The 12,562-nt window shown below is 41.5% G+C and overlaps 1 protein-coding gene across 2 annotated transcripts in view; it reads right to left on the bottom strand.

Annotated features, from left to right (window-relative positions):
* Positions 1–9,666, bottom strand: part of MAP3K19 (mitogen-activated protein kinase kinase kinase 19) — a 22,675-nt gene extending 13,009 nt beyond the window's left edge. Inside the window, exons 1-5 of one of the 2 annotated variants that reach the window (XM_019522495.1) lie at positions 9,475–9,666; positions 6,955–7,024; positions 3,424–3,487; positions 2,317–2,401; positions 666–916 (exon numbers count right to left, since the gene is read on the bottom strand). In XM_019522495.1, the coding sequence (XP_019378040.1) occupies positions 666–916; positions 2,317–2,401; positions 3,424–3,487; positions 6,955–7,024; positions 9,475–9,557 (553 nt within the window). In that variant the 5' untranslated portion in view covers positions 9,558–9,666. The remainder of the gene's footprint in view (positions 1–665; positions 917–2,316; positions 2,402–3,423; positions 3,488–6,954; positions 7,025–9,474) is intronic. The other variant, XM_019522496.1, reaches the window with a different exon arrangement.
* Between the last annotated feature and the right edge of the window lie 2,896 nt (positions 9,667–12,562).

Raw genomic sequence — 12,562 nt, 5'->3', positions numbered from 1 at the left:
AAGCGCAGGCTCAGGGGTGATCTAATGGCCACCTATAAGTTTATCAGGGGTGACTATCAGTATCTGGGGGAACATTTGTTCACCAGAGGCCCCAAGGGATGACGAGGTAGAACGGTCATAAACTACTACAAGACCGTTTCAGGCTGGACATAAGGAAGAATTTCTTCACTGTCCAAGCCCCACAGGTCTGGAACAGCCTGCTATCGGAGGTGGTTCAAGCACCTACATTGAACACCTTGAGCAAGAGCAAATTGGATGCTGATGTTGCTGGGATCCTATGACCCCAGCTGACTTCCTGCCCTTCGGGCAGGGGGCTGGACTCGATGATCTTCTGAGGTCCCTTCCAGCCTTAATGTCTATGAAATCTATAAAATTCCAGCCAAGAATTTATTACAATAACTAAACCAAAAAAAAGGGGGCTGGGGGGATGTGATCATTGCTCCTTAATGTCTCTGTCAATCCTAAACATACATGCAGACACGCACAGAGGAATGGCAGCAAAACTGAAATCTGTAGAACACGAATAAAAGGCAAGCAAATAGGGAAAGGATCGCAGTTTAGATGTAAACAAAAACCTGATTTTGAGGCCTTGCCAGTTAACCATTTGTCTAGTTTATACTATAACAGTAGTTACCTGTACTGTAAAAGTTAACTGCTAAACTTACTTTGCTGAATTTGTGCATTTATCTCCTGAAGGGCATCTAGTCCCCTGAGGGGCTTTGACATGTTAGACCCAGAACAGGGTCCCTGCACCAGAAAACTGAAGTCAAAACCATGAGGATGTCTTGAGTTTCCTGTTCTTTTCAAAAAGAAAGGTAGTGAACTTTGCTGACTCATCTTGAGTTCCAGCTGTCTTTTCTTCAGAAAAGAAGCTGATTGTTCATCTGGCCATAGTCTGGGTACTGATGGGACCTGGCTGAAAGGCAAAACCAAAGTAACTCTTCAGATTGTAAACTGCTCCAAACAGGAACTTTGCTCTAGGATAAAAAGCAGTGTTGCATGTCATCTGGTCTAACGAGGATAAGATACTGTTCTGTGACACAGGATGAGCCACACAGTATGCTATAAAAGTAACAAGCCAGTCTCGGTCCTGGGATGCAGGTTGAACCGGGACTCTGGACTGTGCGCTGGAGTGGCTCTTGGAAGGGCTCCTAGGATTTCCACAGCACTGTGTTCCTGGCTAAAGCTGCTTCCCTTGCAGCTGCAGGGCTCCAGGCCTGGGGCAGGGGGCAGCCATGCCGTTGCAACTCCAGGAAAGCAGCTTCAGTTGGGAACTCAGTGCTGGCTCTGGGGCCGTGGAGAATCCTTGCAGCCCTTCCCGGAGCTGCTCCAGCATGCAGTTCTGTGGCTCAGATGGAGCCAAGACAGGGGAGGGACACTCTGTGCCCAGCCAATGTGGGCCAGGAATGTGGGCTGCTCATACTGCCTCCCCCCAGCAGCTCAAGAGCCCCACTCCCCTTGCCTCTGTCTGGCATGGAGCAAACACCGGGGCCCTGACCCCAGACAAAGCCTAGGGACCCCTATGCCACCATGAGCTGGGTGTTTAGAGAAACCCACGTAAGCTAGTTCAAATCCACCTCAGGCGTTTTGAATGTCTGTACCTAGCCTGGAAGTGAATGCATCTTGCCTCAGTCGTACAACCGACATATTGCCCCTTGATTTGTCTCATTGTCTGTATTCCCATATCACAGTTCCCATTTGTTGTGTGTACTGATGCATCTACACTTCGCTGCCTCTGCCACCACAATTTCTGGCAGCAACCAGCAGCTGGCAACAACAACCTGCTAGAACGCACACACACCATCTCCTTGGTGCTTTGCACAACTCTGCTTCACAAGCCATACTGCCAGCATGTGAAATGCACTTTGTGAAATATCTAGTGACATCTCGCTGAAGGCATGGATGCCTTACTCTACTCAGCAGTGGAGTCACTACCCGCAAAAGTGGCAGAAACTTCCACTGCAGAGACTTCAGACATAGATGTGTTCAGACAGAACGAGAATGGCAGAATGAGTGTGCTGCTGGAAGCAGACTGTAAAGCAGACTAGATCTAGCACATTTTTTTTAAATTTAACAAGGATCTAGGAACACCAAATATCAATTCATGCTTTACAGAATGTACTCTTTTCTAAAGGATCTCCCCAGAGAACATCTCTTCTGTGACCTGGACAGATGTTTTTGTCATCTGGTTCTTCAAAATTAGAAAAGTAAGAATATAAAAACATGCTTACACCAACTGATTTTGAGCTTATTGTCTAACTCAGGCTTTCTTACACATTTCAGTTATCTGACTGTACTATAAAGAAGATTACTTACTTGTTTGTTTCTAGAATTTTGTATGACTGGCTCATTTCTTTCAGTATCTTATTTGCATTTTGAAAAGCTACAAGAATTTCACACCCTGCAACAATACATTGAAATAATAGAAAGCAGCATAAGTCAGTGACCAAAATGTAAAACAAAGACGTTTATTTTTGTTTTTAAGTATAGCATTTATTTATATGCCAAGTGCGAATGTACCTTGAATAAAATTACTATGAACATATCTTTATTAGCACTTGTTTTGTGCCTAGCACTTTACCCTTGTATACAAATCACCTTTTAAGAATTTAAGGTTCTTATAAAACATGTATTTTTTATCTAGTTAGAAACAGTGATTTTTCTTAATTTATATAAGCCCTAAAAAATTCTAATCTCATTTTAGCCAATATATCTTAATAGTTTGCACACCAGTTAGTTATATACATTCTTTTATTATACTATTTACTATAGGATTAATGCAGGTACGTTTTAAAAAGTACACTATAGAAATTAACAATTACAGTGGCACAATTTAAATCATTTCCATGTGGTTTGTACCAGTGTTACAAACTAAACTGTTACAAATGGCTAAAACATTAGAGGGCAAATAAGCATGTATCTCTTTCAGTTTGTTTACATCTACTGACTGTACAGGCGAACCACCATCAAATGCCCAGTTCTCAGGGGACAAACTTTTAAAATAATGGAGAAATTAATTCACCACTTCTAAGAGCTAAAATCGTACAAAATAAGAGTTGGAAGGCACCTCTGGAGGTCTTCTAGTCCACCCCCTGCTCAAAGCAGGACCATCCCCAACTAGATTATCCCAGCCAAAGCTTTGTCGAGGCAAGCCTTAAAAACCTCCAAGGATGGAGAGTCCACCACTGCTCTAGGTAACCTGTTCCAGTGCTTCACCACCCTCCTAGTGGACAGTTTTTCCTAATATCCAACCTAAACCTCCCTTGTTGCAACTTGAGATCAGTGGACTCTTGGACAGTTGCATAATTCTTGAAAGTTATATACACTTTTTATCTTATTACTTGTTAGATTTCAACTTGAAGATGTCCCTTTAGGTTCAACACACCTGAATGTAAGCCTTATCTGAATTTGGTTAGATTTTACCTTCATTGCTGCTATCCTCCTCTTGGTTATTTTCAGACATACTGTCTTCAGATTTCTTAAGCACCTGAAAAAAAAACACACACATTTAATTAGTTGAATGCACTTAGGTTTCATATACACAAATAGTATTTTGCAGTTCATCATTTCAGGATCATAATTTGAGCAACTGGAAAACTGTTGTTCAAATGTTAACAAAACTTAAAGGATGAAATCTATATTGATTCAACTTAATACCACATGGCATAGCTCTGTAAAATAAACTGAATTTTTTTCCCAAGGTCCTTGGAACAGAATTTACTCTCCCAAACTTCAGAATCAACCTTCCAACATTCTACAGAAGACACTTTGTTGGATGAAGCATTTAAAAAGGGTCAGCATGATTATGATGTTATCCTTGTCATCCTTGGATCAGAATGTCACAGGTTTATAATCCATAAAAGAATGGTGGTTTGCACATGTTACTGACAATTCAGGTTAGTTCTGAGAAGAATGCTATCCTTGTGATTAAATTGTTGTCCCTGCCTGTCTGGTTTTCCAGGTGCATACTAAATACAGGAATTTTTTAAAAGAGAAAGGGATAACCCTAGTGCTGGGGTCAACATGGTCTCTTAACAAAATCAGTTCTGAGTCTAAAACATTGTGAGAGATGCTGCAGAACGTGATAAATAAGAGTCTTACGATATCACCAGTTATTTACATTCTGATCCAAAGGACATGGAAATTAATGCGAGCCTTGCCAATGACTTTTGTGAGGCCTGAATAGGACCGTTGCTTCACTGGCTTTGTAAAGCACTTTGGGTACCTGGAATAGGGATGGCTCTAAGGAGATCAATTTATTTATAAATAGAGGTTCAAAGCTTAATTAACCATCCTATATTACATATTGATCATGGTATATTAGAGACATATTTGCTTAAGTTAATGAATATTGGACTAGTTTCACTGGTAACAGTGTCAAAACTCTCGGGATAGGGACAGAAGTTACACACACACTGGTTTAAGTGATCAGAAACTGGCTTAAATCCGTAACACAACAGAAGTTTAGTGCACTTAAACCACTTTCAAAATGGCTGAAACAGGTTTAAGATAAACCTGGTTGGATGTAGTATCATACTGAACTGATTTGGGTCAAACCCGTTTATGGAACTTCTGTCCCAGACCCCTTAACCTCCCTCTCCGCCTCAGCATGCCAGCCCAGGTCAGGGCTTGGCCACACTCCCAACTCAAGTGGGGAGCAGGAAGAAGCCTGGCAGGGGCTGATTCCTTCTTCTCCTCAGGCAGACCCCAGCTGGGGTCCCGTGTGGGCCACGGAAGGAATTTAAACCCCGCTCTGCACCCCTGTCTCAGTGAGCCAGCCTGGCCTGGGCCCTGGCCATAACCCCTCCCCTGCTTTCTGCTTGAGCAGGGAAAAGCCTGGCAGGGGCTGTCTCCTTCCTGCCCCCGACCCCAGCCAAGTGTGGCTGAGGTGGTGCCAGCCAGAGTGGGGGTTTAAACCCTGCCCCATCATACTCAGTGATCTGGCCAGGGCCTGGCCATGCTCCCCCTCTCCACTTGAGCAGGGAGGAGGGAAGCCTCGAGGGGCTTCTCTCCCAGCTCCCCTCCCTTCCCTTAGGCAGTGGTGCTGGCAGGCTGGGAGGCATGCTTTAGCACTGCCAGCTTCTGTCCTGAACCACTGTGGGTATGTGGCTGTATTTCTGGAATCAAAAGCGAATGTCTGTTCACTTACTTCTCAGTTCAATCTACGCACTTTAGACTAACCTGCAAAGATGGAATCAATTCAGCCTCAGGCTTTTTGACTGCCTGTACTTAGCCTCATTGACTATAATAAGGTAAAGATTTCACTATCAATCTACTGCATCATAAATTAATAATTTAATTACATTTCTTATGAGCCAACTAGTTTACATGATCCCTGCTTTTTAATACATCATTTATAAATGTAAATTCTCTGTAACTTCTTGACTAGTTGTTTAAAGCCAGGGAAGCTAACCTGTGGCACAGGCAGCCTCTGTGTATGGCACATGGCAGATCAGGGAAGGGACAGGCAGCACACCAGCTAATAGGGCAGGAAACAGAAAGCAGAGCAGGAAATTAGGTAAGGAGCACCGGGCAGAAAGCAGAGCAGAAAATTGGGCAGGGAGCAGAAAGTAGAGCAGCAGAGTAGGATCAGTGTAGCACTCAGAGAGGGCATGGGGCAAATTTGTGGCATGTCTGCCAAAAGGTTGCCCCCCACTGGTTTAATACACCGTAAATGTTTTAAAAAGTAATTACTCTAGTCATTGTATCTTTGCCTTTTCTGTTGCAATTGGATCTCTGACCTTAGCACTCAATGCCAGACATCTGTCTAAACACAATATGCCTGGTAGTCATTAAGCAGGAACAGATGCTGTCCTTTGCCAGTCTGTTCATGGTAGTAACGCTAAACTTCTGTGTTCCACCGAATGTTTGTATAGTTCAACCTATTAACTTGCATAAAGTCTATTTATAAAAATGCTTCATTTTGGTCTGTTGGCAGATACTTAGAAAGCCAAAATAAATGTATTCCCACAATTTGATTTGCATTTAAAAAGAAAACACCAAGTTAAGGTATTTGCATTTGTAGAACTGTTGTGCTACCTGAAATCTAACTATTATATTCAATATATTAACTGCATTTTCCAAAGTGCTCAGTTCCTGAGCCATATGTATAAACTTTCCTATCAGTTTTGTAGTAACTATGTATTCTATTTTTACAAGTGAATATTATTTATGCTGTTGTGCTTGTATGAACAAAACACTGTAAAGTTACTATTAAATACTTTTCATTGCAAATTTATTTAAAAAATGTTTTTTATATTTATTTCTAACCATACGCACCACTGGGACACCCTATTTTGTCTTTGTACTGCAGCTTATTGAATAAAACTGACTAAAATTATTTGAATGTGAAAATATTTCCATAAGTAGATGAGATGTCTTTTATTAGACCAACTGAGTAGTTGGAAAAATGTTCTTTGCAAGCTTTTGGGCACAATCGCCCTTCACCTGCCCATAGAACCTTGCCGGCCTATGTCCTTAGACCAACATGGCTATAACCAAAAACCCAGCAAAGTAAAATACTTTTAGATTTATTAAAATGCCTACTGCAGTTAGTTCCAGATCTGATCAAACTCTGTTTCCATGAAATAACAAAACTTGTACACTGACATTCTTATCATTTTATGAAAAAAATTCTATGAAAATGCAATTAACACATTGTTCTATTATATACCTTACAAAAGTGCTTAATAAATTAATCAAAACTTGCATTACTATTTCTTATATGAAAAATAATGTGATGACTTATTTTTACAATAAAACCTTTTTTAAAGTATGTTAACTGTTTTAAAAACTCTTCCTATAATATTTTAACACATTTGTACACTGCTAATTTTAGAAAAACTTTCTGCCTTTTAATAAATTAACCTCTTAATTTAACTTTAAGAAACTTTATTTCAACTCTTCTATTTCTCAGTTCTATTGAGAGAGAGGTTATTTTGTGAAGCACCTTACCTCACAGCTTCTGATGGTCTGACAGATTGTTCTGTTTCTCAGCAGCTGCAGGTGTTTTGAATGAAAGGACCTTTGTATGACAACAAAAGTGAAAGAATGATTCACCTTACATTTCTGCAACAAGAAACCCTAATGAATTTTGAGCTTGTCAGAAAGTTATAAGACTTTAACTATCATTTGGAACGAATTATCTTAGTGAAATACCAACTGAACAAAATATGTAATCATTTTATTTTATTTTATATCACTATTACAAGATATAGAATACTCTGCCAGGTTATGTGCTATACAACTTAGGTAAAAACTAGCAAACATCTATATAATAGAAATAGTATATTTTCCCTTGATATTGCTCCTATTTAGAGAATTGTATACAAAAAGCAAAGTACAGCATGTCAAACTAAACCTAAACATCTGTGAATATGAAAATGGAAAATGTCATTTTGCATTTTTTTCCCTAATGGGAATTTTAGGTGCTTATGGTATAATAGCTCCAGCGAATTCTCTCTGAAGTCAATTTAACATTGACTTCAACTGATGTAGCATTGGGTACCACATACAAGGAGCACCTACACGAGATGTTTACAAAGCAGTTGTCTAATGAACTGCGTAGTAAATGTCTCAGTGTCTACATGTGCACTTCTATTAGGGCACATAAAACTAATCAACTTCACAGCAGGATAGGACTAGTAAATACATGTAGGTGCTGAGATGTATTTACAAGTCCTTCCCTGCTGCGGAGTTTTTTTGTGCTTAGAAGTGCACATGTAGACATTGAGCCAGCTGGCTGAGGCACGAGGCTGGCAGGTCAGAGCAGCCCCAGGCTGGCAGGCTGACTACCCGGGCCTCCTGCCAGCCAGAGCTACTCTGACTCAGGGCAATAAGTTGTGGTCCAGGCACATGTGTAAACCATGCACCTAGGAGCTTCCCAGGAGCAATAAACTGTGGAGCAATACTGTCTACAGTTTATTGCTGCCACCTAACGGCACATGTAGATGCACACATAGTGGTTTATTCCAGAGTCCACTGAAGTTAGTGGGAGCTTTCCAGTTTCCTTCAGGGGACACAGGGGGTGGGGGTGGGGGCATGTGCCCCTGGGCCTGAGTGGGGTGAGCTGCAGTTGCGGGCTGGGGCTGAAGGCTGTGCTGGCCTCTTGCTGGGGGTGGGGAGGGGGGAGGCTGGGATGGGCTGAGCTGTGCTAGGGGGGCAGCAGTAGCACTGGGAGAGGGTTATCCCTGATAAAAAAACAGTTCTATCACAAGAGAACTGCATAGGTGATAATCCCTGATCAAAAATCCCTGATAAAGGTGATAACAAGGTGATAACAAGGTGCAGTTCTATCACAAGGTGCACCTCTGCTACTTGTCCCCAGGGAACCAAACCTTCACATGTCTGGACGTGCCTACTGGTTCTTCTTGATATTGACTGACAGTTGTGTGCATGAAATAATATTTTACAGTTGTATTACAATTTTAATTTTGAGAATCCCAAACAACTTTGCAGAGATGGAGAAATATCCCACTACTACAGATAGGGTAAATGAACTCTTGAGAACTGAAGTGATTTTTTTTTTTTTAAGGTCATGAGTCCATTATAGGAGCAAGGTCTTTCAAAAGGATATTCAGCCCAGAAAACATTTCAGGATACTGTATTCCCTATAGATTATAACATAGAACTCTAACTTCTGCAAGTTATAGCTATTGCTGAAAGGATGGAACAGCATTAGCCTGCTGTAACACTTTTATAACTCACTTGAGTCCCTGACTTTAACTTATAGATTTCCCTGTAAAGACATGTCATCGATAGGAATCAGCCCAGAGATTGAAGCCAGGTTGATTCTTATTCAAACATTGCTAATGGTACATTTTTGTACATTTTGTGAACTTGGGCAAGTCACTTAACTTTTCAGACGTCGGCCATGGACAAATGTTCATTTCTATGGGCATTTTACAGAAATTTCTAAGAGAAATTCTTCAGCTGAATGGCAGGGTGAGGGAATTTTTCAGGACTCCCCGGCAGCTTACCCCTGGGTAGGCTATCAGGGAACCAGTGCTTTCATTCCCTGCTCCCTTGGATTTCTGCACAGTACTTGTAGAAAGTAGTTGAAAATACTAAGTATCATTTTTAGATGGACCAACACCACTGAAAAATAAAAAGGATAAGAGGGATACAGAGGCCACTGGTGGGAAAAACACTGATTTATTTTTGCAGTATTCTGCTTGAGAAAGTCAGGAGGCAAAAAGATGTAGCAATAGCATGAGATCTGAAAAGCAGATCTCATGAAGTACCTGAGAGGCTATGGAAAACTATCATTCATGAACTACCTAAGAGACTAAAATTACATTCTCCTTAGGGTTCCCAAATAATAGCTCTGGTTATAATCTGATATTTATGGAGGTCAGTATTATAACCAGAAGTCTTTTCATAAAAAGATGAAATCAGGCCTAAGCAATTGTTTGCATAGCAGTATAAATAAGGGCAATGTTCTTTGGTAAACTACATCTATTATTTAGTACTCACTTGTTGTTATTCTGCAGTTCTTCTGTAAGTTCTCCTGGTCTATATTTGGTTAACCCATCAAAACTTATCAAATAGATCCACATTTCTCACCATCAGCGCTAGAGAAGTCCGATCATGTTGGTATGAAATATTTACATCCAGGAAATGTTCAGGTGCCTTAAAAACAGAAATGTTGTGGTTGTTTTCCCCACTTGCTATGTAAATATATTTTCTATACTTTGCTTGATATTTTTATGAAAAATAACAACAAATTACTACTTGGTTGTGTAAACTGTTAGCAAAGCTTTCAGCTGCAGGGAACAAATTTCATGCAACTATTTCAGTCACACCAGAAAGTACTAGAATGGCTTCTACTGCATCATAATTTGCAGCACCCCTGCATAGACGAATTCCTACTCTTGGTATTACTCTGGAACTACACTTTATAGATACAAAGCACATTACCAGCAGCACAGTTTTAGGAGACAGCCAGTTCATATTGGCTACTATCACTTAGCTGAAGTATAGGCAAAATTTGTAGGACGTTTCCACTTGAGTCAATGCAAGTTGTGTGTGTATCAGTTTACCTGTGATACTGAATCCTGGCTCTCACTATGTCAGTGAGTGACACAGGGCTTGATCCTAAAAAGTTAAGCACAAAATCTTAAATAGTTATTGGTATTGAGGACAGCGTATTCATTATTTTTTACTACTACACATCTACTAGTGACACTATGTCACCGTAGCAATGCGTTATGGCAATGTAGTGTTGGTGGGCACAAACTGTTACACCGCAGCTATGCCACTGTAGCAACACAATCCCTCAGTATAGTGTGTGGCTACAGTGACATACTGGCTAAAAATAACCATGCGCTACCAGCACGGCGCAGTATAGGCTGTTAAGGAAGTAACTAAATGATGGTGCAGTCACAATGGCGCCATAGGGGCATGTGTAGATGCACCCACAGGACATGTCTATATCTATATTGATGTGCCTTTTCTAATGCAGATTAAATTTAGTACCTCCAGTGTGAGGTACTAAATTAATGAGCATTAGGCTGCCCTAATGTGCAGTAGCACGTGCTTTTTTAGTGATGCTTAATGCACAGTAGACTATTTTACTGTGCACTAGCATAATGTCATGGTTTTTTACATGACACTTTAATGCTCCGTAAAATAGTCTACTGCTCATTACGGCACATGTGTAGACATGCCCAGTAAGTCTACATGAGATGCTTTACTGTGCAGTAGACTAATCTACTGCATAGTAAAGCATCACTAAATAACCATGCTAATACACTACTGCACAGTAAATTAGTCTATAGTAAACTAGTCTATAGCTACTGCACAGTAAACTATAGATACAGGTAGTAAACTAACTTCGCAGTACATACTGCACAGTAGGTCTTGTGTAGACACTGACCAGGAGTAAATTTGCTCCTGGTCAGCCAAACCAGCAGGGAGTCTGGTCCTGGTGCTGCTCAGCTCCTGGCTCCCCCAAGAGTCAGTCCGTACAGGGACTGGGTCCCTCTCTACCCTGGTGTCCCAGTGCTGTGGGACTCCTCTCCCAGGCTGCTAGGTGCCTTATCAGTGGGACAGCTCCCAGCCACCCGGGACTGGGCACAGAATCCCCACCCAGCCAGGAGCACGCTGCTACTTCTCCACTGGTTGGACAGCTCCCAGCCACCTCCAGCTCAGCAGGGACTCTCCACCCAGCTAGGGGCTCACTGCTAGCTGCCCCGCTGTCAGGGCCAGGGGCTGGGACCTGCCCCTCCCCCACAACTATTTCATATCCCCATGCCCCAATTACTCAATCAGAGCTGGGAAAGAACTGTGGGGGAGGGGCAGGTTCCAGCCAACCCTGGGCTATGTGGGGAAGCCCCGCTGGTCATGAGGCTTGTTCCCATGTGCACAGTGCAGGAGAGCTCTGCAACAGCAGCTCTCCCACCCCATGCACATCAGGACCCCTCCCACTGTGTATGGGTCCAGGAGACAGCTGTCTTCTGGCCCCATGTGCATAGGAACTGGCTCTTTATTCCCTGCCAGTCCCTGAGCTAGCACCCAGGGCAAGCCTGGAACTGCCTCTGACTGCTGTAGGGGACAGAGCAGGGTGGAAGCAAATCCGTTCCCATGAGAAAGCACATGTAAAAATGCTCCCCGGTAGGCTTACTGTGCAGTATTCTTACTGCTCAGTTAGCCTATTTCAAGTTAATAGCACTTGTAGAAACAGAAGAAATATTAGGTCTAGTTTCTATTCCCAGACATTATGTGTGATTTTGGGAAACTTATTTTGGCTCTGAACCTCAGTTTCTTTACTTGTAAAACAGAGGTCTCATCTGTCAAAAACTGCAAAGTATTGTAATAGGGGTACAGGTTGTAGCTGTGTCGGTCTAAGGACATAGGCAGACAAGGTTCTTTGGGTAAGTCTGATATCTTTTATTAGACCAACTCAAATAGTTGGAAAAAATTATTTGCAAGTTTTTGGGTGTCTGTGCCTGAAAGCTTGCAAAGGTTTTTTCCCAACTATTTGAGTTGGTCTAATAAAGATATCAGATTTACCTGAAGTATTGTAATAGAATTATATATTACACATTTCCTTTTGAGAGAAAGGAAACTAAAATAAATATTTTGAATTATTGTTCTATATATTTTCAATTCCATATCTTCTGCCATTATCTTCCTAACTAACTACAGCTGGTCAGACAATGGGGATTTTTACCTTTTGGGTGGAAAACTTAAAACTGAGGATTTTTGGCCAAATAAGGAAAAATTAAAGTTGAAGATGTTGTTTTTAAACCAAATATTTTTCTTTGAAAAACCCACTATGCCTAGGCTTGGCAGAATTCAATTTTTTTATTGGTAAACTTTGATAAACATTGACTTCACCTCACTCTCAGAGACTGATGAAAAAGGGATTTGCAGGCCAGAGTATAGAGGCCCTGTCTCTTTAAAAACGAAAACAGCAGGTGGCCTAATGACTCAACTAAGCAATTAGCTGCTCATTCAGAGGTGCTGGGAAGTGGGCTAGGGGGAGAGAACAAAATACTTAAATCCCTACCTAAAGTAGGGAAGAGTATTTGAGTTAGGCTAGAAGGGGCAGCTCTGGAAG

The sequence above is a fragment of the Gavialis gangeticus genome, unplaced genomic scaffold, assembly GCF_001723915.1.
Source record: "Gavialis gangeticus isolate Ggan-Ray unplaced genomic scaffold, GavGan_comp1, whole genome shotgun sequence".
In the NCBI taxonomy this organism is placed as follows: domain Eukaryota; kingdom Metazoa; phylum Chordata; order Crocodylia; family Gavialidae; genus Gavialis; species Gavialis gangeticus.
Note: the sequence above shows the minus strand (reverse complement) of the source record. Positions and strands in the feature narration are given on the sequence as shown.